The sequence below is a fragment of the Siphateles boraxobius genome, unplaced genomic scaffold, assembly GCF_051911475.1.
Source record: "Siphateles boraxobius isolate OS27281-9 unplaced genomic scaffold, OSU_SipBor_1 30, whole genome shotgun sequence".
In the NCBI taxonomy this organism is placed as follows: domain Eukaryota; kingdom Metazoa; phylum Chordata; class Actinopteri; order Cypriniformes; family Leuciscidae; genus Siphateles; species Siphateles boraxobius.
In genome coordinates, this window is record NW_027508920.1 from 14,609,861 (window position 1) to 14,633,025 (window position 23,165).

The window sequence follows — 23,165 nt, forward strand, 5'->3', positions numbered from 1 at the left end:
TGCTTCCTTACATTTATGCAGGAATACTTGTTGCACTCTAACTTTTGAAAAATGATTTAATAAAGTAAATATTGAAACAATATGCAATGCGTTTTAAATATTTTGATTGAAGAAACATTTTGGTAGCACTTTATAATAAGATCCCGTTAGTTTAACATTAATTAATGCGCTAAAATTAAATAATACATTTGTTACAGTATTCATCTTTATTAATGTAGTTAACAAGTTGTATTTTTACTGTATTCTGCAAGCACCAAAATGGTAACAATATTTATAATTTAATTCCATGTTCATGCAATTTTAATAAAGGACAACTAATATAATTTACATTTATTTTAAATTTGTAATTTTAACATTTTATCCAATATGATGATATATATCAAATGCAATATGATGGAGACGTTAAAATTCCTGCATAATGGGAGTCTGTCAAGTCCCATTGAGAATATTTTTAAGTGCAAAACACTGTCATCTGGTGGTATGATGAGAACATTAAAATGTACGTAACAGCTTCTTTTGATGTTGTTCACCCATATGGCTGTTATTATATAACAGAATACAAATAATGATTTATAATGAAAATAAATTAACAAATAAATTAAAAATGGGGAATGTGAAAAATGCAAAGAGGTAGTACCAGTGGCGCGTTATGAAGTCTCGCGAGACAGAGACGAAGACAGGGTGAGATCAAGTCGCAGACGGAAGAAGGCAAGAAAAAGAGGAAGATCTTGACAAACTAATAAAACCCATTAAAATGTCGGGACGGTCCGTGCGGGCGGAGACACGCAGCCGTGCAAAAGATGATATAAAAAAAGTGATGGCGGCAATAGAAAGGGTCCGACGGTGGTAAGTTATCTGTTCGAAGAGGGAGACAAGTTTCTTTTCTTCTACGTTACAAAAATAAACTTCAGAGTGGCGTCATTCAGTAACATGACAGACAAGCAAGGCAACCAATGGGCTTTACTGCTTACTGTGTGTGGGCGTGTCAGTCATAGAAGCGTCAATGGGGATTGTACAATGTTGGTGATGTTCGGAATGTCTGAAATGTAAAATTTAGCATTTTTACATATTCATTACATGACGTTAATGCAACGCATATGCTTGCATCTCATGAAACCTGCCAATAATCAGAGTAAAATTCAATTAAGCCCTTGAAAAAGAAAATAATCATTACTGTCACGTTAAAATATTTGCATTTATTAATTGTACTACCTTTGTTTAAATATTTTTTTATTGTATTATGGTAATAATTACTGCATTCCACTATTTAATGAGAACTACCACTGAGAATAATAAAAATACACACAAAAAAAATATCATGGGGCATTTCTTTACTGACAATCTGCAAACACAATGGTCCTAAAATTGGTTTTATGCTCTTTATGCAAAATGTGTAACCTGTAAAATGTTTGTGCTTTTAGGGAAAAAAAGTGGGTTACAGTGGGAGACACATCATTACGAATATTCAAATGGGTCCCTGTCACAGAAACTAAACAGGTGTGTGTATAATATCATCTTGAGTCCAGCTCCCAGATATATAAATATAGTCTTCATGTTCAAATAATCTTTTTTCTTTCTCGAAGATATACAAGCCTAAAGTGGCAGGTACTGCAGTGAGGAAACTGAAGGGCTTTCCTACAGATGTAGTGTTGGAAAATGCCCGTTCCGTGTTACTGGATTTTCAGGGTAATACAGGTTATGTTAATGTCAGACACAAGGAGGCTTAATATTTCCTCTGTAAACAATTCAGAACATCCTCCATTTAATGTAACGCAACACTGGGCTGTGTTGCTATACTCTAGTTACCGTACTTAAATGACCTTGTACCTCAACAATGTTGTTTGCATACCTATTTTAACATGCTTTTTATGCTGAAGTACTTAAAACATAATTCACATATTTCTTCAGAAGACTGCACACAAATATGTTTTTGGTTTATTCTCCTAAACAGATGACAACAGTAACCAGAGTTTCCTATCAGATGCCTATCAGTCTAATACAAAAGTGGACAGCAGCAGCAACTCCAGTCCACAGCATGTGAGTGAGGCAGTGAGCCCTTCCCAAACACCTTACTTCCGTACAGAGGATTCCCAGCCGCCCACCCTGGGACAGGAGACGATGGAGGCTGAGAGAGGTGAGAAATACTGTAGTTTACTGTATTACAATACAATAATATAATGCAATGATAGCTTTTATTTAAATACCAATGTTTAACAATAACGACACATTTTTTTTTGCATTACTCTACTACTGAATTGTTATGAAAAAAACGACTTTTTTTTTTCACCCCTAAAACAGAATTTAAATTAAAAGATCATTACGTTTCTTATTCTTTCTTTCTTTTACTTTTGGGATGAAATAAGACTTGACAAGTTTTGTGAAATTCACAAAAGTATCTAATGATTATGCATCCTTCATTTCACATTGCATACTAGTATTTTACTTTGCTTTTCATGATCAACCCCCATATTTAGAGACATCAACAACCAGCAGTGAGGTCACGGATGAGCCCCCAACTCTAATTAAAGAAGATGTGTTGTCTCTCTCTACTCAGGTGACATCCACTAACCTTCATATAAATACTCAATTAAAAGAGATATAATTGTAGATATTATGAATGCATGCCGTGTGTGACATTACTGTTTTTCATAGGAGGAAGAGGAGTTGATTGGAGCCCCACCGCTTAAAAGAGTTTGCACTGACCAAAACTCAACCCTTAGTAGTCATAATAGTTAGCACTATTATGCTGAACATCACAGGTCAAAAGTATGGAATACATTTTGAAAGAGACTGAACTGTACATTTAAGAGACGTATTACAGCCTGCCAAATGCCTGAAATTTGCTTTTGTGATCAAGAAACAAGCTTGAAACAGTTTTTTTTTTTGTGCATAAAAAGATTTTACTTGGGTCTTTTCAGGTATTTTCTTATGAAGGTTTGTATTACATCTTGAAAATAAATTGTTTAATTGCATGTTTCTTAATCTAAATTGAAAAAGAACTTTATCAGTATTATACATTTGAGTCTGCATGGAGTGATGATTGGTATATACAGTTTGACAAAACAGTTGAATTCTAAACATTTCAACTTTCAACTTTTGTTTTGTGTTTGCGGCATCCTTATAGATTATACAAATAACTTTTATTGGCTTGTTTTACTTTGCTTCATTGTAAAAATACTTAAATGCATGCAGTGTAGGGCAATTTTAAATAACCTCTGTGTTATCTATTTCTTTATTGGTTTATTATTTTTCATTGTACTGCATCCAATTACTGAACTTTGTTTTTGTTTTTAAAGGAATGCTTATATTTTATAAATGGTAAGGTAACTTACAGATTTGTATTTTAAATATAAAAGACATCCACTTCCCATTGTCTTTGAAGTATTTTTCAAATAAAAAAGAAATATGTTTGTATGATCCATAAACTGGTATTCACCAGTTCTTCACCAGAGATGGAAATAAAACCATTTTGGATTCATTTGATTATTTTCTCTGATGCATTGTATGGCAGAGATAGAACACTATTCTACATATGAAAATAAGTGCAATGTCTAAGATTTCTAATCATCAAATCATAATTTTTAAGGCGATTCCCCAATATTTGTTCCAAATAATGATACAAATGTTCAATAGTCTGATTAGGGTTTTAAATTGGCTGTTATATAAATGCTTGAGACAATGCTTTTCATGTTGCCTTGAAAAAAAGACGATAAAGTACGTTGTCTCCACTGCCAAGAGTGGCATTAACATATTAATCAAGGCTGTCTCTTTAATTGGATCATAAGTGTCGTGTGCACGCTCTATTGTCTCTATTTAAATTCTATAACAGCTGCCCCTTTCAGCTAAACGCTAGGCATTAGGCCTCATAATTTATGTTCTTACAAAAAATAAAATGTCCTTAATTAAAGCAAAAGTACATGAGTCAAATTGCCAGTTTGAAATTATCTATGAATTTACCACAAACTGACCTCTAGCCACGCTTCGTATTTATGATTGGAGGGGTGTTCCTTTGACAAAAGGTGGAGTAACTGACAGTTCAAGCGGCCAATAAAATACATCAGTCGTTGTCGTAATTGTTTAGGAACCAATAGTTGGAGACGATGGGCGGGACTTATCCTTGCGTCGCAGCTTGCTACCGGGGTAACGGAGTTTTGAGGTTGTACGGAATGTTGCCGGTGGACCAGGAACTCCCGCCATTTTTCAATAAGCTATAAACCCTGTTGTTTGTTTATGTAATCAGCACGTCCTTCAAAACAGTATCTACGCGGTCTATAGTCGCTGTGGAAAAGGGATTGGTACGTCGCATTGGCCTGGAGAGTCGACAGCAACACGGACCCGAGCGGCATAAGAAAGCCCGCCATACCAGCTCTGACGGGCCGCCTTTCTTGCTTCAATCCCCGGCACTCAGGAGGAGCTTCCGTTCACTTCTTACGCTCTTTTCAACCATCTCACCATGACCCCAGCGGCTGCCCCAAACCAACGGATTTCACACAGGAGATGTAACTGACCAGTAAAGTCTTAGTTTGGTTTTGTTTTGACGCGCTTTGTAAATATTAAGTAAAAGCAGCGCGCGCTAGCCTAACGTTAGCCCCCATGCTACGCCGCTGAGACGCGCGGATTTCACTCCATATTCAGTTTTAAGCTGAGATTGAGCGGTGGGTTAGTTCAGTAGTTCAAATTGCCGATACATCCAGGACTGCAACAGCCCGCACGCGATGGCACCGTTGCTAGGCCGGAAGCCGTACCCGCTGGTGAAGCCGCTGTCGGAGCCGCCGGGCCCAGGAGAGGAGGTGTTCATCATCGAGCACTCTAAAGAGGCCTTCAGGAACAAAGAGTATCCTTTCCCACTACCTCCACCATCCACCTGCGAGCACTGAACATAACGTAACACACATGCGTCCACGAGAGTCTAGATCTGTGTTTTCCACGCGGATCGTGGATTACGAGCGCGTACGAGCACAATGTGCGCATTTAAGCGGTTATTATGGTTTTCATCTTGCGCGCTGCATCTCGTTGTAACGCTAACAGGCTAAAGGTGACATGTTTAGATCATCAGGGGTTACACTCTTAAGGCTGGGCTTAATGTTATATTTGTCTGATTTTGAGTGCTGGAACCTGGTAAAATTCATGTTATTGAGAGGAGGTTGTTGTTGTCCTGTGTTCATTTTAGAGTGAGCTAGTGTTAGCGAGCTAGCTCCAGGAGTGTTTGTGTGACGTCTGGCGGCTAAGCAGTTTCTCATCCAAACTGCTGAGACTCATTCTTGCATAACGCGCTCGCTCTCATTTAAGTTACAGTTCACGGATATGCATGATAGGAGTTTATAGATTGATTGCTCCAAGATTAAGACTGACAGTTATCTGTATACTGGGAGTGTGGTTATGGTTGTAAAAATAGTTTCAGCTCAGGCTGCCACTGGAGGGGAGAGTGCGAGTTCACGTGCTGCAGCTGCGCGAGGTCATTTGCGCGCGAAATGTTCACCTCACGCCACGTGCATTTGATCGTAATCGGTCAGGATGAGTAGAGCTGACCTCCAGGGCATCAGCAACCGCGTATTTTAGTCTTTTGATTTATGTTGTTAAATGCAGCATTCACATATTTGTTGACTATATGATATTTTTGTGAATTTGACTAGAAATTTGCTCCAAACATATAGATATTCATATGGTGTAGTTTTATTTATCTCAGACAAAATCTCTTATTTGACAGATGTCACTAACAGGTTTCCTGACGAACCACACCTGTTTCTGTAAATAGTATAAAATAAAGTGAACTCGGCCCGCATGTGTTACGGAATCAGAAAACTAGCCAATCAGAAACACTCCTGCGTCATAATCGCTCTATGCGCTCGGGTTTTGTGACATCGGATTGGCTAACGTGTCTGTGGAGGGCGGGTCTTTAGGGAGAAGACTGTAGGGTGGAGGTCAGTTTAATTCAGTTAGCGAAACGCTTGAGCGTGCAGGTTATACAAATTGAAACTGTCTTTTTGACTCATTTTAAAGATTTAATCACTTGCTTAAACTTTACGCCTGTTTCAGTTCCGGCACCAAAAACCAGACAATTTTCCTGTTTTTCCCATCAAGTGTGTGTTCTAGATCTGCCAAAAAGGTGTTTGAAGCAAGCAAAGTTTTGAGTCTGTAGTTTTCATAAGACGTTTAATGTCATGACGTTTTTTAGATGTAATGATGGAATAATGCATGATATGTTATATGAATTAATCAGACAATATTTGGGATTTTTTGCAATGATTGGCATCTGCCATTTAGGTTTTGCTTGTCTGTTGTGAAATCTATTCCTTATGACCATGTCATCATTTACAAGTTAAAAAAAAATGTTATTTTAGCATTTTTGTCTCTCGTTTGCTTGCATAACCAGGTTTTTAGATGTACTGATGTCGGATATTTAAAGCCCATAGTAATTATTTATTATGCTTAGATAAAAATGTACATAATACATGAACAGAGCAAAATTAACTTATGTACAAGTATTTATCTTGCCTTTTAGCAAGGTGGTTTTACTCTTTTCAGAGTGCTGGTAAAATCAATTTACTGAAGCTCTTCTCTTGTATCTTTGCTACCTGTTCTTAATTGCAAATTTAAATTGAAAAATGTTCATGGAGGTTCTGGTGCTGCTGTCCCTTTAATTATTGAGCTTCTGTGCTACACACATGCATTAATTATGAAAGAGTCTCTCATAAAAGACGGACAGCATGGCAGCTCTGCTTTGGAAGTGCAGAAGAGCTAGAAGTGTTGTAGTGTTTGACTGCGTTTTGTCCTTAATCCTGTTGTTCAGAGAGTATGAAGCTCGACTGCGCAGGTACGGAGAGCGGATATGGACGTGCAAAAGCACTGGCAGCAACCAGCTTACACACAAGGAGGCTTGGGAAGAGGAGCAGGAGGTCACTGAGCTGTAAGTAACAAAAATTAGCTCATACATGAGTGATATGAAATGAGCATCATTCAGTCATCAGTCCTCCATTAATTCAGTCCTTCTCAATATGTAGTGAGCTGCCAGTGCCTTCTTGCATTTGTGCTTATCTGAGGCACAGAAATGCTGGATAGGCAAGCAGCTCAATAGGTGTATGCTATAGCTGTGGTCATGAATTATCTGAGTTATTGGGAGGGTTATTGGTTTACTAAAACTTGTTACTTGAAAATATAAATGTTAACTCAAAATAAACAGAATTTTTAAAAAATATTTCAGCTTGTTCCCAAGGCATTTCTCATTTTAATTTATTACATCAACTTGAAAACTTACGTCAAAAATGAAATTTTGAAAGTTTGAACCGATTCACAGACCCTTAACTCTATTCAAATATGCTTTTACTTGGCTCTGGAATGTTTTATTGACTTGAAAATTAGTAATTTGGAACCCCTTAAATACATGGAAATTCATTGGGTGTTGCAACCCTTGATTTTCCAGCATATCCAGCTGTATATAGCAGAGAGATTTTAAACGTAACTATTGTCAGACTGTTGTGATGAGGGAGTGTGATGACCACACTTCTGCTATTTCATTGGTGCCCTTGTGCCATCACTCCGCCCTTCTGAGAGTGTATTATAGAAATGCTCTGCTTCTGACCTGCTAAACTGACATTCAAACAGATTTCTACATTGGTGTGTGGGAGAGAGAGAGCAAGCAGTTTAGTCTCGTAAGCTGCTTATGTAACCAGACACACGCGCACACTCACAACAGTTTGCAGTACAGACCATATAGAGCGTTATGCTGCTTTAAGGGTCAATGTGTTTCTGGATGCTATTTTTGCTCTTCATTCTTCACTCTTGTGTTTCTCATCTCCCTCTGCTGACCATGAAGAGTATCAAGTTGTATTGTTTTCAGATGAGTTTTACTGGTGTTAACAAATCCTCCCCAAATAAATGTTTTCAGGTAAGTCTAACAGTAGTATTCAGGTAAGAAATTGGGCCAGTGACGATTCCATCAACTGTCCTGAGCGTCTCACTCTGGCCAACAAAGTGTCAAGCCCCTGCATTGGTTAGCAATTCAAAGTTGCAAATCAAAGCATATTTTCATAAACTTTTGCAAGTTACTTTGATTGAATCATTTGTTTACTCATGTTACCAATAATATAGAATGGTTTCATATTTGGCAGGCTTCAGGAGGAGTATCCGGTGTGGTTTGAGAAGCCTGTTCTGGAGATTGTGCACCATAACACAGTATCTCTCGATAAGCTAGTGGATCTGGTCTGGGTGGAGATTCTCACCAAGTATGCTGTGGGCGAGGAGTGCGACTTCTTGGTATGAACTTGGATTTAACATTTTGATGCTTGTATGTAGGGTAATGGTACGTACACCTGTATTTTCAGCTATATTCGAGAACACCGTCCCTACATGCAGATAAAGGAATCTGTTATAACTCAAGGCAGTGTGATTTCCGTGATGCAGAGAGAATCCCGGTATCAATCCAGTCATGAAAATAGAATTTACAGTATAATGCAGATGTCACATAAAATGCACAAATTGATGGATGGATGAATAAATCAAAAGTAGAACTGTACAGAAAATCAAATCGCAACATGGTCTGTGAATGTTAAAGCGCAAAAAAACTGTTATATAAATATATAATCTGCGCGTTTTTGCGTATGAGCTGCGCCGGTTCGTCTGCTTCATACTCCAGTATGTGTGACTCTCAGCGTCTGCCTTTTCACAATATGAGGATGTGTGAACGCACAAAGATCTCCAGAGCTGCTCTGAGAGAACGCTTAATGAGCATTTCGTCATTTTATTTGAGAAAAACCATTGTCAAATACACTCTGAAACTTAAAGGTCTTCACTACAACCGTCAAAATAAAAGTTCAGTTTAACTTGAAGAACTTGACAAATATATATATACTGTTTTACAATAGAATGTACTTCTCAAAGTTATAATAATAAATAAAATAATAACATTTATTTAAACCTTTACAGAATGTTTTGTCCATTATTTAATTTAGTAAATATCTGTTGTGCAGCAAAAAAATAAAAGATTAAGTTAATTTTTCTTTTGGTTACTCATTAAAACATTAATTAAGTTGTTAGTTTTATGCATTTATTTGATTATCACCATTTTTGATAATGTATTTGTATTAAATCATAAAAAGAAAAAATAACTTGAATAAAATACATTTCATAGGACTCTTACAATTTATTTTTATAATGAATTTATTAATTTAAGAATAATAATCTATTCCATAATCAAATAACATTTAATTGATTAGACTTGTTTATTCAGCTTTCAATAATCAAAAACATAAACAAATGGTTTCCAGTTTGTTATAAAGCATTTGTTCAACAAAGTTGAGTTGAACTTTATTGTCCATTATGTCCATCCAAATTTTTCTTTGGCACTGGTGACAGATACATTCACATTAATGCTTAAAAACACATCACACATTAACAACACAAACACCGAATCAACAAAATTATACAATTCAACACTGTTTCCATCATTCCACTGAACAAAAAAATAGAAAAAACTTTTTGGTTATTTAACGGCCATTTTAACTGATGATGATTAAATAATAATATATGATTTTTTAACACCACATACTGTAAAACCGTGATATTTTCTGAGACTGATATGATACCGTGAAAATTGCATACCATTACAACAACTGTACTGTATGTAGGGTGGGACTTTTGTCCATTGGAATTTGTAAAATATTTGTGTCATGAAGGTCCTTAACTTTCAAAAGTGAGATTTCCAGGTCTGGAAAAGTCATGTGCATTTCTCTAATATTTTTATGTTTATTTTATTTTGTTGTCTTATGCTCTGTTCTTACATATTTGTTTAGATATTACTTTAAAAATTATTAATGTGGATGTGATCTCTATCAAATGATCGCATCAAAAAGTCATGGAAATTAATTGGCTGAAGTGTGGTAACCCTGAATATGTATTATTATAAGGATTTTGAATTGTGCAAATTATCTGTCTTTCTCCCTCTCTTCTGTTCTTTCTTTATGGATGTGAAATGGTAATTCTGTCTTGCTCTCTCTGTAAGGTTGGAAATGATAAGACTTTGCGTGTGAAAGTGGTAAAGCTTCATCCGCTGGAGAATCCTCCGGAAGAAAATGTGGAGAAAAAGATGGAAGGAGCTTGCGATTCTCCATCCAGTGATAAAGAGAACGCCAGTCAGGAGAACCTGAAAAAGGAGCCACAGTCCAAAGAGGAGGAGAGCAGGAGAGAGAGTCTCTGTAAGACTTAGCTGCTCTTTACGTTCATTCATGATGTCTTTCATTATATTCAAAAATAAAATTCATTATTATTATTATTGCTGTTGTTATTAGTTTCTGATATTATACAACTGACCAGTAATTGTATATTAATCACTGCTATGTACTTTAAACCCTGATTGAACCAGGGAGAATAAAAATTTTTTTACTTTTTTTTTTTGTCCATAGCTGATAGGGCCCGTCGTTCACCCAGAAAACTTCCAACCAGTATGAAAGAAGAAAAGAAGAAATGGGTCATGCCCAAATTTCTGCCCCACAAGTATGACGTCAAACTTCTTAATGAGGACAAAGTAATCAGTGACGTCCCAGTAGACAGCCTGTTCAGAACGGAGCGGCCTCCCAACAAAGAAATCATGCGCTACTTCATCAGACACTATGCTCTGAGGTTGGGGTCGGGCGAGAGCGCCCCCTGGGTGGTGGAGGATGAGTTGGTAAAAAAATTCAACCTGCCAAGTAAATTCAGTGACTTTTTACTGGACCCTCACAAGGTGGGATACGTACGTGATTTGCTTTAGAAAGAAGTGTTTTCATAAAAAAAGTTATATTAACAATTTCTTTGTTTTAGTTTTTGGCAGAAAATCCATCAACTAAGAGGAAAAGCATGAGCTCACCCGAAGGTAAACCCAATAAGAAGCTGAAGACTGGAGAGACGGGAACAGACAGTGAGGGAGTAAATGTAAAAGGGGAAAAGAAGAAAAAGAAAAAAGACTCCCAGAACATACCTCTCAGTCCAACCCTCTGGAGTCATATGCAGGTATGTTTGAGCAGAGTACTTGCAAAATCTAATCATGTGAGCAGATGGAAAAAATGCTGGCTATAAACTAGTGATTGGCATATATATATATATATATATATATATATATATATATATATATATATATATATATGTGTGCGTGTGTGTGTGTGTGTGTCACACTATTTAATTTCAAGATGATAAAAATTAGAGGTCGACCGATAGTGGATTTTACCTACCATACGTGCCGATAACCGATTAATCAACCGATATTTTGTATATCAACCAAAGGATTTATAATAAAATATATTATTTTTTATAAAATGTCAGGAGATATGTAAAATCTAAAACGGAGACATGTATTTAATATGAAATATGAGCCTCTGATGCATCAACTGTGGGGGTAACAAACTCCTGTATAATGGAGAAGAACATGGATTATCATATACATTTCTTTAGAAAGAAGTATTGTTTTCCTATTATTTTTTTTAACCTAAAATAGGATTGAATGAGCATTACTGAGCATTTGTTTCATTCATTCTGGATGCTAGAGGGCGCCCTCGTGCAGAAACTCCAAATATGCCTCAGGGACTTTCTGGAACGTCATTGTATTACTTCCATAATTCCTACTTCCCTACTAGATGGTCGGCACATCGTTTTGAAACCGCTTTTATGTCATTAATTTGTATATGAGATGGCTAAAATACATCTTATGCTCTTTAATGAGACTGTCCGATTGAGTTATTTGTGCATTTTATTGTATTTATGTAATGTTTGTGTATATTTAATTAAAAAAAAACATTTTCTTTTGTTCAGGTGAAGAAAGTTAATGGATCACCTTTAAAAATGAAAAACTCAGGTACTTCCAAGAAGTCAGATGGGGAAAACATCCTCGGCACCCCAAAATCGAACAAAAAATCCACTGACCCCAAAAAGAGCCGCAAGAGTGGAGTCACCAAGACTCCCAACGGCCAGAAGCTCTCCAAAAAGGAAGAGAAAATCACCAAGAAACCCAAAATGAAGCAGATGACCCTTTTGGATCTTGCTAAAAGTCCACCTGCTCCAGGTAGCCCAAAAAAGCGAGGACGAAGTTTAAGTACTGGCTCCGCTAAGCTGGGCAAACCTTTTCCGCCTATGGCCTTGCATCTCCTTCGGTTTTACAAGGAGAATAAAGGCAAAGAAGACAAGAAGACCGCTCTGTCCACACTGGTGTCGAAGGCAGCAAAAACGCTGTCCGCAGAGGATCGCGGACGACTTCCCGAGGAGCTGAAAGAGCTGGTGCAGAAGCGCTGGGAACTTCTTGAGCAGAAACGCAGATGGGCCCTCATGACCGAGGAGGAGAAACAGGATGTTCTACGTCAGAGGCGTCAGGAAGTCAAGCAGAAGCTACGTGAGAAAGCCAAAGAGCGTAGAGAGAAGGAGATGCAGATGAGGCGGGAGAAGTCACGTCGTTACGAAGACCAGGAACTTGAAGGCAAATCTTTGCCAACATTCCGTTTGTTCGACATGCCCGAGGGGCTTCCCAACGCCCTCTTTGGTGACATAGCCATGGTAGTGGAGTTCCTTCAGTGCTACTCTGGCCTCCTGATGCCTGATGACCAGTATCCCATCACCTCCATCGCTCTGATGGAGGCTTTAGCTGGAGACAAGGCAGGTTTCCTCTACTTGAACCGTGTGCTGGTGGTACTGCTGCAAACGCTTCTGCAAGATGAGCTGGCCGAAGGTTACAGTGAACTGGACATGCCGTTATCCGAGATTCCTCTGACCATGCACTCCGTTTCCGAGCTGGTGCGCCTGTGTTTGCGGCCAACGGATGCACATGAGGAAGAGAGTGCCCGTGGCTCAGATAGCTGGCAGCCTGGTGGGGGCTACGATGATGTGGTGAGCAGCGAGTTTTTGGAAAAGCTTGAGACATCGGAGGTGTTTGAACTGACCCCCCAGGAGAAGGTCAGCCTGCTGGTGGCGCTGTCTCATCGTATCCTCATGACCTATTCGGTGGAGGATCACGTGGAGGCCATGCATCAGCGATCAGCCGAGCTGTGGAAGGAGCGGCTTGCCACGCTCAAAGAAGTCAATGAACGTAAGAGGGCCGAGAAGCAGAAACGGAAAGAGCAGATGGAGGCAAAAACTGATGGTAGTGGAGATGTTCTAATGAGGGCAGATGGGAGGAAAGATTCAAACGTGAAAAAAGAGGCACCTAAGGTCCCTCCCAAAGTGGAACCAGAGCCGGAGGACATGATAAGCACAGTAAAAAGCAGACGCTTGATGTCCATTCAGGCCAAGAAAGAAAAGGAAGAACAGGAACGGCAAAACAAAGGTGAGAGATGAGTAAAAAAAAAAAAAGTGGACTTGTAGTTCGGTTCTCTTGGTTCTTTTGGTCCGGAACAAAAACAAAACAATAGCCTGGTTCGCTCAGCGTGCACACTGTTTTTTTTTAGTTTTTCGGGTTCAATCTTAAAAATGACTGTTTTTTGACGGAACTTAACTAATATCCAAAACAATACTGTGTGCTGGGTTAAATGTGCTCGTTGTACGTGTGATGGTATTTTGACCAGCTGAGATCTTGTGAAGAGTTAAAACATCAAATGTGTACAAAAGTCAAAAAAGTGGCAGGAATTCCTCCATTGCACATATAAGGGGCTATTTACACTTGGCCACTTCATGCATTTTCTCTGATCGGATAGCTATCTGATTTATCAAAATTATTCCATTTACACCTGGTCAAATAAATGTGTTTTCGCAAACGAATATAAATCCGATCTTCAATTCCAGCGCTATATGCAGATTTAATGGAGTTCACGTCAGCGAAAGCAACAGAGATGAGCTGCATTTTATTGATAATCAGCTAACCTCAAAATCAAAGACCGCAATAGGAGAGAGTGGCAACAGCTTTAACATGACATATAGCCTATAACGCGCTCCCACACTTTTATTTTTTTAGCATTGTTTGGTGGAGTACAATATACATATATGGTTTCAAAAAACAGATGCATTTACACTTGTCCATTTTCGTCTGGAATGCGGCCCAGACCTCCTTCTGAAGTGGTTTGAGCGATCGGATTTAAATCCGTCTAAGATGCGTTTCGGAGTTGCATTTAGACCTGGTCTTCTCACAATCCGCGCATGAAGTGGCCAGATGTAAACAGCCCCTAAATGAAGATCTGCTGCAAGGAGACCGCATTCCTGACGCCTGTACCAAACTCTAATGGGCAACGTAGCTCATATGACTAGAAAAAACAGGTATGCTTCAGCATTCTGTCCTTTTTAGGGTTGCATCTTGTGACATCACATCCTGTTTTTGGCTTGTTTAGATGTCTATGGTCCATGCTCGGTTCATATTTCAGTCGAACCGCACCAGAGTTCATTTGGAAGCGGGCCAAGACCCATCTTTTCAGCGCTCTCGGTCCGCTTGTTTGGTGCGCATCAGGGTTCGGATGGCAGCGTTCACACTTATTCAAATTAACTAAACTAACAGATCAATCGCTTCAGAGTTTACACTGTAATCGAACCAAACCTGCCAGGTGTGAACACACCCTGAAAGTAGGGCACTGAGAGATACAATGAAGACAGAGTCTGTATCAGAACAGGGTAATTAAAGAGAGCAGCATGTTAAATGGTTGAGTTTTCGAATTGTTTGTTTGCTTAAAGGCCCTGATACACCCTGCCAAAGTTCTTTCTTCACCAAAGGCCTGGCCACATCAAGCCGACAGTTAACCGTCGGGCTGTTTTCTAGCGTCGGTCAGCTCAGTTTTTCCGGTGTGCTCCGCACCATGGGTTCTAGTCGGACCCGTCGGGGTATTTTGAGCCGATTCCTCATTGTTGAATCTGCGTTGGGCCGTCGGTGAGAGAGAGAACTCCGATTGGCTGCTCAGCTTAACAAATGAGTCGATGCACATGAATAAAAGTGAAAGTGATGAAAGCAAGCAAACAAGTCATCTTACCTTAGCATAGCATTCGAATGCATGAATATTTTCATAACATAAGCCGACTGGAATGAAGGAAGTGATCAGTTTGACTTGATATTCAAAATGGTTAGCAAGCGCTGCTTTGTTTACGGTTTGTATATCTGCAGTCCGCTAGTTTCGTTTTTTCCTAATTGAGTGACGAAAGGATGCATTAAATTGATCAAAAGTGACCGTAAAGGCATTAATATTGTTACACAAGATCTCTATTTTAAATAAATGCTGTTCTTTTGAACTTTCATACAAGACTTGAAATTGCGACCATTTCCCGAAATTTTATCTGTGCTACCTCAAAATAAATTAGATAATAAAAGTATTTTTAAATAAAATGTATGTATGCATCTCCTGCAGAGCGTATGGAGAAAGAAGCAGAGGAGGAGCGCATAAGGAGGCAGAAAGCTGCAGCAGAGAAAGCCTTACATGATGCTGTCACTAAAGCGAAGCTGACGTTGAGGAAAACACCGCTGGGCACTGATCGCAATCACAACCGGTATTGGCTGTTCTCCGATGTGGTTCCTGGGCTCTATATTGAAAAGGGATGGGTTCATGAGAGTATAGACTACACGTTCACTCTTCCTCCTGAAGAGGAGCCGGTGTCGACAGAGGAAGATGAAGAGATAAAGAAAGAGGAGGAGATGGAAGGTTAGTCTACCTTTCCATTTTCTAAATACTTTATTGTAAATGTGTTATTGACCAGACTTCTAAAACCGCATAAAACCTGTTTGCCAGACTAGATTTTCTGGTAGATGTACCACATCTGTTTACTGAAGCAACAGTTTTCTTGGTTTTTGGTACAAACTTCTACTTAACGGGTGTAGTCAAGGACAATCCTTTTAAAATGGTTTCTGTTTGGAGAATTGTGAAAAGTGTTTGAAAGTGACGAGTATTTTAAGATCAAAGTTATAAATGTATAATATACAGAATAATGTTACTTTCATTGAAACGCAGTATGTTTGAACGTGTCTGTTCCTTGCCTTCTCAGATGGAGAGAAAGAGGATGAGGGCAGCATAAACAGCACTTCTAATGAAAATGGCCAGCAGGGGGCACCAGTGCCAGAGACTTGTATTGAGACCACTGTGCCCAAACAAGGCCAAAATCTTTGGTAAGTGTTCTTGCAAATTCCCAGCTGTATCATTTGGTGTCTGGGAAATCAGCCTTTAAGTAATTTTTGTATGAGAATACACATTTTTTTGGGAGGAAAGGCCTCCAATAAGAAAAAGGTCTAAAATGGGTTCAAATGAACTTTAATCAGGACATGGCATGACGTCTGTATATCAGTATTGGGCGGCAACACAAATGCTTGTTCTTGAACTGTTTTACCAGGTTTGTGTGTGATGCACCAAAAGACCTCGATGAACTAATAGAGAGTCTTCACTCTCAGGGAGTAAGAGAGAGTGAACTCAAACTCAGGCTGCAGGTCAAGTGAGTATATAAATATACACATGCAAACTAGAGGTGGGCGATATATCGTTTAGACGATAATATCCAAATTGTTGTCTGGACGATATGCAAAATTGTGATATCGAATATTTCATAATTTGTACAATCCGACCCCCCAAACATGAAAAGAGCTGAAGGAAGTTAAAGAGAAAACAAATAATGCACACTATAACCTTCTAAACAATTATATGTAGCGATTTTAATACCGTAGGGGTTTGTTTGACTATTTTATTTTTTGTACAAAATCACGATCGTTCCTCAATTGCACGAGTGTAAGCTGTTACTAATTTGCAATATACAACTACGAAGTTCTTACCTGTGTGTTATGATGTTTCTTTGGTTGAATTCGCAACAATTCAAAATCGTAAAGAGTAAAGCCGGCCTAATATGCGTTGTTTGCGGAAAAAGTCTGAAGTTAAAAAGTTTTTCTTAAATGTCTGTGGCGTCCTCAAGTGGCGAGCTTCGTGATTGCATCACTAGAAAATTGCGTTGTATAATGAGTCCAAAAGATGGAATACATTTTCCCGAGAGATCAGTTCAACAGAAACATTCCGGTGGTTGGACCAATTTTCCTGCCGACCAAAATCCGCGCTGGAGTGAACACCACAACGTTGCGCAACATCAAATGGCAAATGTAATGAAAGCGGAACGAAACTCATTATTTTGTGCTTCACGGACCGTTTATCAGTTCGGACGAATGTCAGTGCAGCACGAGCCGATCTTGATTAAGCGACACTGTTACTACATAAGAGATCCAGTAAACAAAGCATTTGAATTCGCCACTTAAGTAATAATATCACTGCGAGATCTAGTGAGAAGCGTTACAATTTCTCTGTTATTAACGGATCAAACAGCGCTGATGTGGAAACCAGGAGAAACATTGTTCCATGAATGAACTAGTTATAGGTTTTAAGTCCACAGATCATTCACCATGGATTTAATGTAGTAACACTAACTTGTAACCATGGAAGTCTGGCAGAAATATTAAAATGCTTTCAAGTACGTCACACATCTTTTTCCAGCACTTCAAAACTCAAATGTTATATGTTATTAAATGTTATTTTTAATGTGATGACCAAAACATTATTTGTTATTGTACCCCCATATATAAAAATAATAGTTTCAAGATGTAGGAAAACTCACACTTATTTAAAAAATATTTTTTCTTTTAATAAATAGGAAATTTCTATGGCATTTCTTAATTTTGCTGTATCGAAAACGTACCAGCCGTGACACCATTGTATCGTATCAACCCGAATCGTGAATTTTGTGAACTGTTACTAGGGCTGAACGATTAATTGCATTTGCGATAATATCGCGATATCATGAAATGCGATTTTGTAACCGCAAAAGCTGCGATTACACTGGTCACGTGACACGCGAGAGAAAAGCAGTCTGCAGATCAAGCATCAACTTGACACGCTACGCATAGGTCTGGCATACGGGAAAGAACAGTTTTTTTTTTATGTATGTGATATTGTGTTATTTATTCTCTCTTCAACAATTCTGGATAGATTCAGAGAATTTCAGAATCGAGTCTGAGCCTAGTTTTTAAACACAGATGCCTGATGACGCTGCGTCTGCTTTAGAAACTACCGTATTCTGCTTGCTTCTAATTTCTCTCTCTCTCTCTCTCTCTCTCACACTCTCTCTCTCACACACACACACACGACACCGCTCGAACCTTCCGAAAAATAAGCTTTCATAAAGTTCGGGGTTTAAGAGAATTACAAGGACAGTCGCGGGCTTCATTGCGATTTTGTCGCTTTGATGTTAGGCTACTCCTGCAATGCGCGGTCTTGGCCGCCGGGATTTTTCTTACAAATGCTCCACAAAGGCATTATTTATGTATTTTTGAATGCAGTTGGCTTATATATTAAAAATATGAAAATCACTGAGAAAGCTGCTTTCATTTTAAAATACTTACGCACGCTTTGTGAAGAGTGCTCGACTCATGCATGCGGCTGTGAGTGACTCATTGGTTAAATGTACTTGCATCTCAAAATGCTTTTATGACGCGAAATTAATGTAAACACGGTCAGTTATATCTTAACCCAACAAGACAAACCACATTTACAATTTCAAAAGAGATATGTGCATTAGTGTGAATGCAGCTTATCGTATCGGGGGAAAATCTGTGCAGCTCTTGAATGGAAAACGTTCAGACAGCCTACTTTTAAATACTGAAAACACTCTTTGTTTATTGCTTGTAATGTGTTTTTGTTCCTCTTTATTTACTAGCTTTTATATTTTGAAGCTATATTAGTTTATAGCCCATTTAAAAATCTTAGCATGTAATTGGTTTAATTAAAGTTTATATATATATATTAGGGTTGGGCGGTATTTCGGTAATATCGTATACCGCGGGGTCTTAAAATAGCAACGGTATCAGTTTCAATACCGTCATTACCGGCACTTATATAGGCTATAATATATAAATATAATTTATTCAATGCCTAAAAATGCTTATGTAGTTGTCATCAAGCGACAGTGTGGAAGAGAGAGAGAGAGCTAACCTAATGTCGCATCTCCGAAACAACCACCCACTCACTGCTGCGAGGATGCATTTTGCCCCGAGTTCATTAAATAAGCGCATTAGTTTATATTTGTTAAAATATTATAATGTTTTTTTTTACGTTGATAATGAAAACTGAACAGCACGAGTAGGATGGGATGCATCGGGAGTCAGACATTGACCACTTAATTAAGTTTCATTTTGTAAAAGGCCTTTCTTTAAAGTGAATTTCGTTTCGTATAAATTGTATCTTAATTTTAATAATTTTTTTATCAACCAATAATAAATAAGAATCAAATATAGCAGATTAACCGAAACTCAGTGTATGTCTCACAGACATGACAGACAGGTCTATATCTAAATAAAGCTTGAAGTTTCATTAAACGAAACAATTCAAAACGAAAAGAAATAGGCCACTCGCTGATTATTTAATCCATGGTGAGCATTTCTCTCTATGCGCGTTCATACGTGGCGATCATCAAATTAAACGAAACTATTCCAAACGAAAAGAAATAGGCTAGCCTACTCTCTGATTATGTAATCCATGATGTGCATTCTCTCTATCCTTCACTATGGAGATGGCGATTCATCAATTTCTTTAAACGAAACAATTCAAAAGGAAAAGAAATATAGGCAGCATACTCTCTGATTTATCCATGATGTGCATTTCTCTCTATAGGCGCGTTCACTACGGAGATATCAATCGTCAATTTCTTTAAACGAAACAAATCAAAACGAAAAGAAAAAGGCTAGCCTATACCTTCTGATTATGTAATCCATGATTTGCATTTCTCTCTATATATGCGCGTTCACTAGGAGATGGCGATCGTCAATTTAATCTTTGCAGCACTGACAGAAAAGTTGTATTAATAGAAATCAATGGACGCGTGTCACCGGATTTACAAATGCACTTCTTGCTTGTTGCTTGTTAATTTAATTTAAATTAATTAATAAAATGAATACAATTGTCATAATTAAATATTATTAATTGTCCCATGTTTGCTCATTTACAAATAGTATTTATATCTTCCACCCCCTCAGCACCTGGGTTAAAAAATTATTCGGCGCCACCATATTATAACGGCCCACGTAATAAAAATAGTCGAGTCTAAATATGGCTACGGCTCATATTAAATTTAATGCCGTCATCCGGGATCAGACACAAAGTGCAAGGGTTGGCCTTGATTTTTTTTGTGTTTTTTTTTTGCCCGATCTGGTATTCAGTTTCTGAAAGGTGTAGGCACAAGCCAACAGTTTGGTGACGCTGTCTGAGCCTTATGTCATAATTTTTAATTAGTCACGGTAATACCGTATACCCCGGTAAAATAGGGAGGAGGTTTGACGGTATCAAAATTTGGATACCGCCCAAGCCTAATATATATATGTATATATATTTAAAGTATGTATATTTACACATGTATTTAAATACATATTTTAAGTGTAAAGATTAATTAATGAGAAAAATTAGATAGGATCATGAGCTGCCTAAAGATTCCCATCCCTACTGTACAATGATTTATTGCTTGTCTTTGTCGACTAATACAGAAGGTAAAGAAATTAAAGTTATCGCATATTAAATCGCAATATTGGTTAAAAAATCGCAATTAGATTATTTTCCATAATCGTTCAGCCCTAACTGTTACACCCCTATTAAAAATATAAAAGAACAATAAAGACTTTATTGAATAATGTTTTATTATTTTGAAAAGTTTAGGAGCCTTTAAATCAATAATGTCTCATATCTTTATGTACTAGTAATTCTATACAATAATAGGTCAAATGCAGTAAGTCAAAAGACCAACTGGACCTTCTTTGCCAGTTTGCACACATTTCTTTGAAGGATTGCAAAAAAGTCTGAATATCGAGATATTGACAAAAAATGAATATCTCAATTTTTTTTTTCAATATCTCCCACCCCTAACGCAAACATCCCCTTCCTCCTGAAAACACATTTTCACAACTTACTTGCTTTCAATCCCAGTAAAATGAACGAAGAATTCAGATGGTTTTCTTTTGTTTTAGTTACCAGGAAATCTTGCATTCCATCCATCTGACAAAAAAAGGTAACCCAGGCCTTAAGATCTGCGACGGATACCAGGAACTGCTTAAATTCTTGCGCACTGACATTATCGAGGTAGCCTCTCGTCTGCAGAAAGGAGGCTTGGGATACATGGAGGACACGTCTGAGTTTGAGGAGAGGGTGAGAAACATTAAGATCTTGTGGTGAGAGTGGGCGCTTATACCATTACCATCCGGTGAAATAAGATTTTGGTCAATAATACTGCCCGGCCCTGCTTCATGGATCTCTCCACCACCTTGAACCTACCTGACCTCTCTCACTTGTGTTTTCAGGTGCAGATCTTGGAGAAACTGCAGGATTTTGGTGAGTGTGTGATCGCCCTGCAAGAGAGCGTGATCAAGAAGTTTCTGCAGGGCTTCATGGCGCCCAAACAGAAGAAGAAAAAGAAGACTGGGGGAGAGGAGAGTACGACGGCAGAAGAGGTGGATGATCAGAAGAGACTGGCTGAAGAGGCCAGGGTGAGTGCATTTGTGCCCAATAGGGCTTCATGACCAGTAATTCATTTCATTATTCATTTCAAAATTAATATAAATATTAACAAAATTAAAACGATATGTACTTCTCAGTCAAGTAAACATTGCATGCATTGATTGTTTATTTGTCCTTAATTTCGGTTTGCTTCAAATTCCATGCATTAGAACTAATAAAAAACAAATAAAAATAGTGTTTTAATATATTTTAAATGTAATTCTTTTTCTGTAATGACAAAGCTAAATACATTTTTTAAACTAACCCCAAATCTTTATAGATTTAGTTAACTCAAAAATGAAAATTCTCATGTCATCCCATGTCACCCCTGTAAGACTATCGTTCATCTTTAGAACACAAATGAAGATCTTTTTAATGAAATCTGAGAGATTCCTGTCCCTCCATTCCTCCGACGGTCCACGCAAATACCACTTTGACGCTTCAAAAAGTTCATAAAGCGATCGTATGACGCTTCAAAAAGTTCATAAAGAGATCGTATGACGCTTCAAAAAGTTCATAAAGAGATCGTATGACGCTTCAAAAAGTTCATAAAGAGATAGTAAAACTAATCCATATGAATCGAGTGGTTTAGTTTAAATTTGGTAAACAGAAGCTCAAGCAAGTTCGCTTGACGTGCGAGAACAAATGAGGTTAATTCTTGTTACGCAGCACGTTTGAGTTTCCACAAGAGGTTTGTTCTCGCACTTCAAGCATGTTCAATTGAGCTTCTATTTGCTAACTGAGCAATGTTGACGTGTGAATAAAAGCCTAAATTAAATCGGAATTTTTAACTGAACCACTCAATTCATATGGATTTGTTTTATGATCTCTTTATAAACTTTATGAAGCATCGAAGAGATTGTTGCGTGAACTCAATGGAGGGACAGAAATCTCTCAGATTTCATTCAAAGTCTTCGTGTTTCGAAGGTGAACGAAAGTCTTACTAGTTTGGAATGACATGAGAGTGAGTGAGTGATGACAATTTTATATTTTCTGGGTGAACTTTAAAAGTAGTGTATGTGAGTGTGCGTATATAATGTTCAAACTACACTAAACTTGTGCATATTGAATTTCTAGGTAGCCACGGCGGTGGAGAAGTGGAAAACTGCCGTCCGTGAAGCTCAGACTTTTTCTCGCATGCACGCTCTGCTCGGCATGCTGGACGCCTGCATCAAGTGGGACATGTCTGCTGAGAACGCTCGCTGTAAAGTGTGCCGCAGGAAAGGTGAGACATCAAAGATCAATCTCAAATGATGTGAAGCACTGTTTCACAGTGTTAAATATTAAATGCAGTGGAAAAATGTTGGACCAAGTCATCAAAGCTATGAAATCACACATTACAATGTGAATGAGACATTGTGTACAAAGTTATATAGTGATAAAAAACAAACTGAAAATCAAAATCTTACATTTAGTCATTTTCAAAGTTGCCACCCTTTGTCTAGATTCCTGCTCTGGATAGAGAAGCAAAAGCACAGATGAACTCATTTAAACAACAGTCTAATTCATCAAACAATATGATTTTAATCGATTTTTGTTTCGTAAAGTAGTCACGTTGACAATTTATATTGGTCTGCAAAAAAAAATGTTTTTCAGGTGCTATTTAGTGTTTCCCATTACCTAAAATGTGGCCACCCGCCACAGTTTTATAATACGAAAATATACTTTTGAATAATAACAAAAAAAATCTCGTAACGTTGTAATTTTCACCATTGATTTGGCAAAAAATAGATGATG

The 23,165-nt window shown here is 38.0% G+C and overlaps 2 protein-coding genes across 2 annotated transcripts in view; both read left to right on the plus strand.

Moving 5' to 3' along the window:
- Positions 1–665: 665 nt before the first annotated feature.
- Positions 666–3,478, plus strand: bcl7bb (BAF chromatin remodeling complex subunit BCL7B b). The gene is made up of 6 exons (XM_077248321.1): positions 666–846; positions 1,422–1,497; positions 1,584–1,686; positions 1,952–2,134; positions 2,475–2,554; positions 2,653–3,478. The coding sequence occupies exons 1-6, from the start codon at positions 755–757 to the stop codon at positions 2,734–2,736; spliced, it is 618 nt and encodes a 205-aa protein (XP_077104436.1). The 5' UTR covers positions 666–754; the 3' UTR covers positions 2,737–3,478.
- Positions 3,479–4,124: 646 nt separating this feature from the next.
- The window catches only part of baz1b (bromodomain adjacent to zinc finger domain, 1B), a 28,260-nt gene continuing 9,219 nt past the window's right edge, over positions 4,125–23,165 (plus strand). The window contains exons 1-13 of the mRNA XM_077248328.1: positions 4,125–4,834; positions 6,791–6,907; positions 8,109–8,253; positions 9,998–10,190; positions 10,398–10,717; positions 10,795–10,983; positions 11,779–13,279; positions 15,276–15,566; positions 15,907–16,027; positions 16,249–16,347; positions 20,903–21,080; positions 21,233–21,418; positions 22,506–22,653. Of these exons, the coding sequence (XP_077104443.1) occupies positions 4,716–4,834; positions 6,791–6,907; positions 8,109–8,253; positions 9,998–10,190; positions 10,398–10,717; positions 10,795–10,983; positions 11,779–13,279; positions 15,276–15,566; positions 15,907–16,027; positions 16,249–16,347; positions 20,903–21,080; positions 21,233–21,418; positions 22,506–22,653 (3,607 nt within the window). The 5' untranslated portion in view covers positions 4,125–4,715. The remainder of the gene's footprint in view (positions 4,835–6,790; positions 6,908–8,108; positions 8,254–9,997; positions 10,191–10,397; positions 10,718–10,794; positions 10,984–11,778; positions 13,280–15,275; positions 15,567–15,906; positions 16,028–16,248; positions 16,348–20,902; positions 21,081–21,232; positions 21,419–22,505; positions 22,654–23,165) is intronic.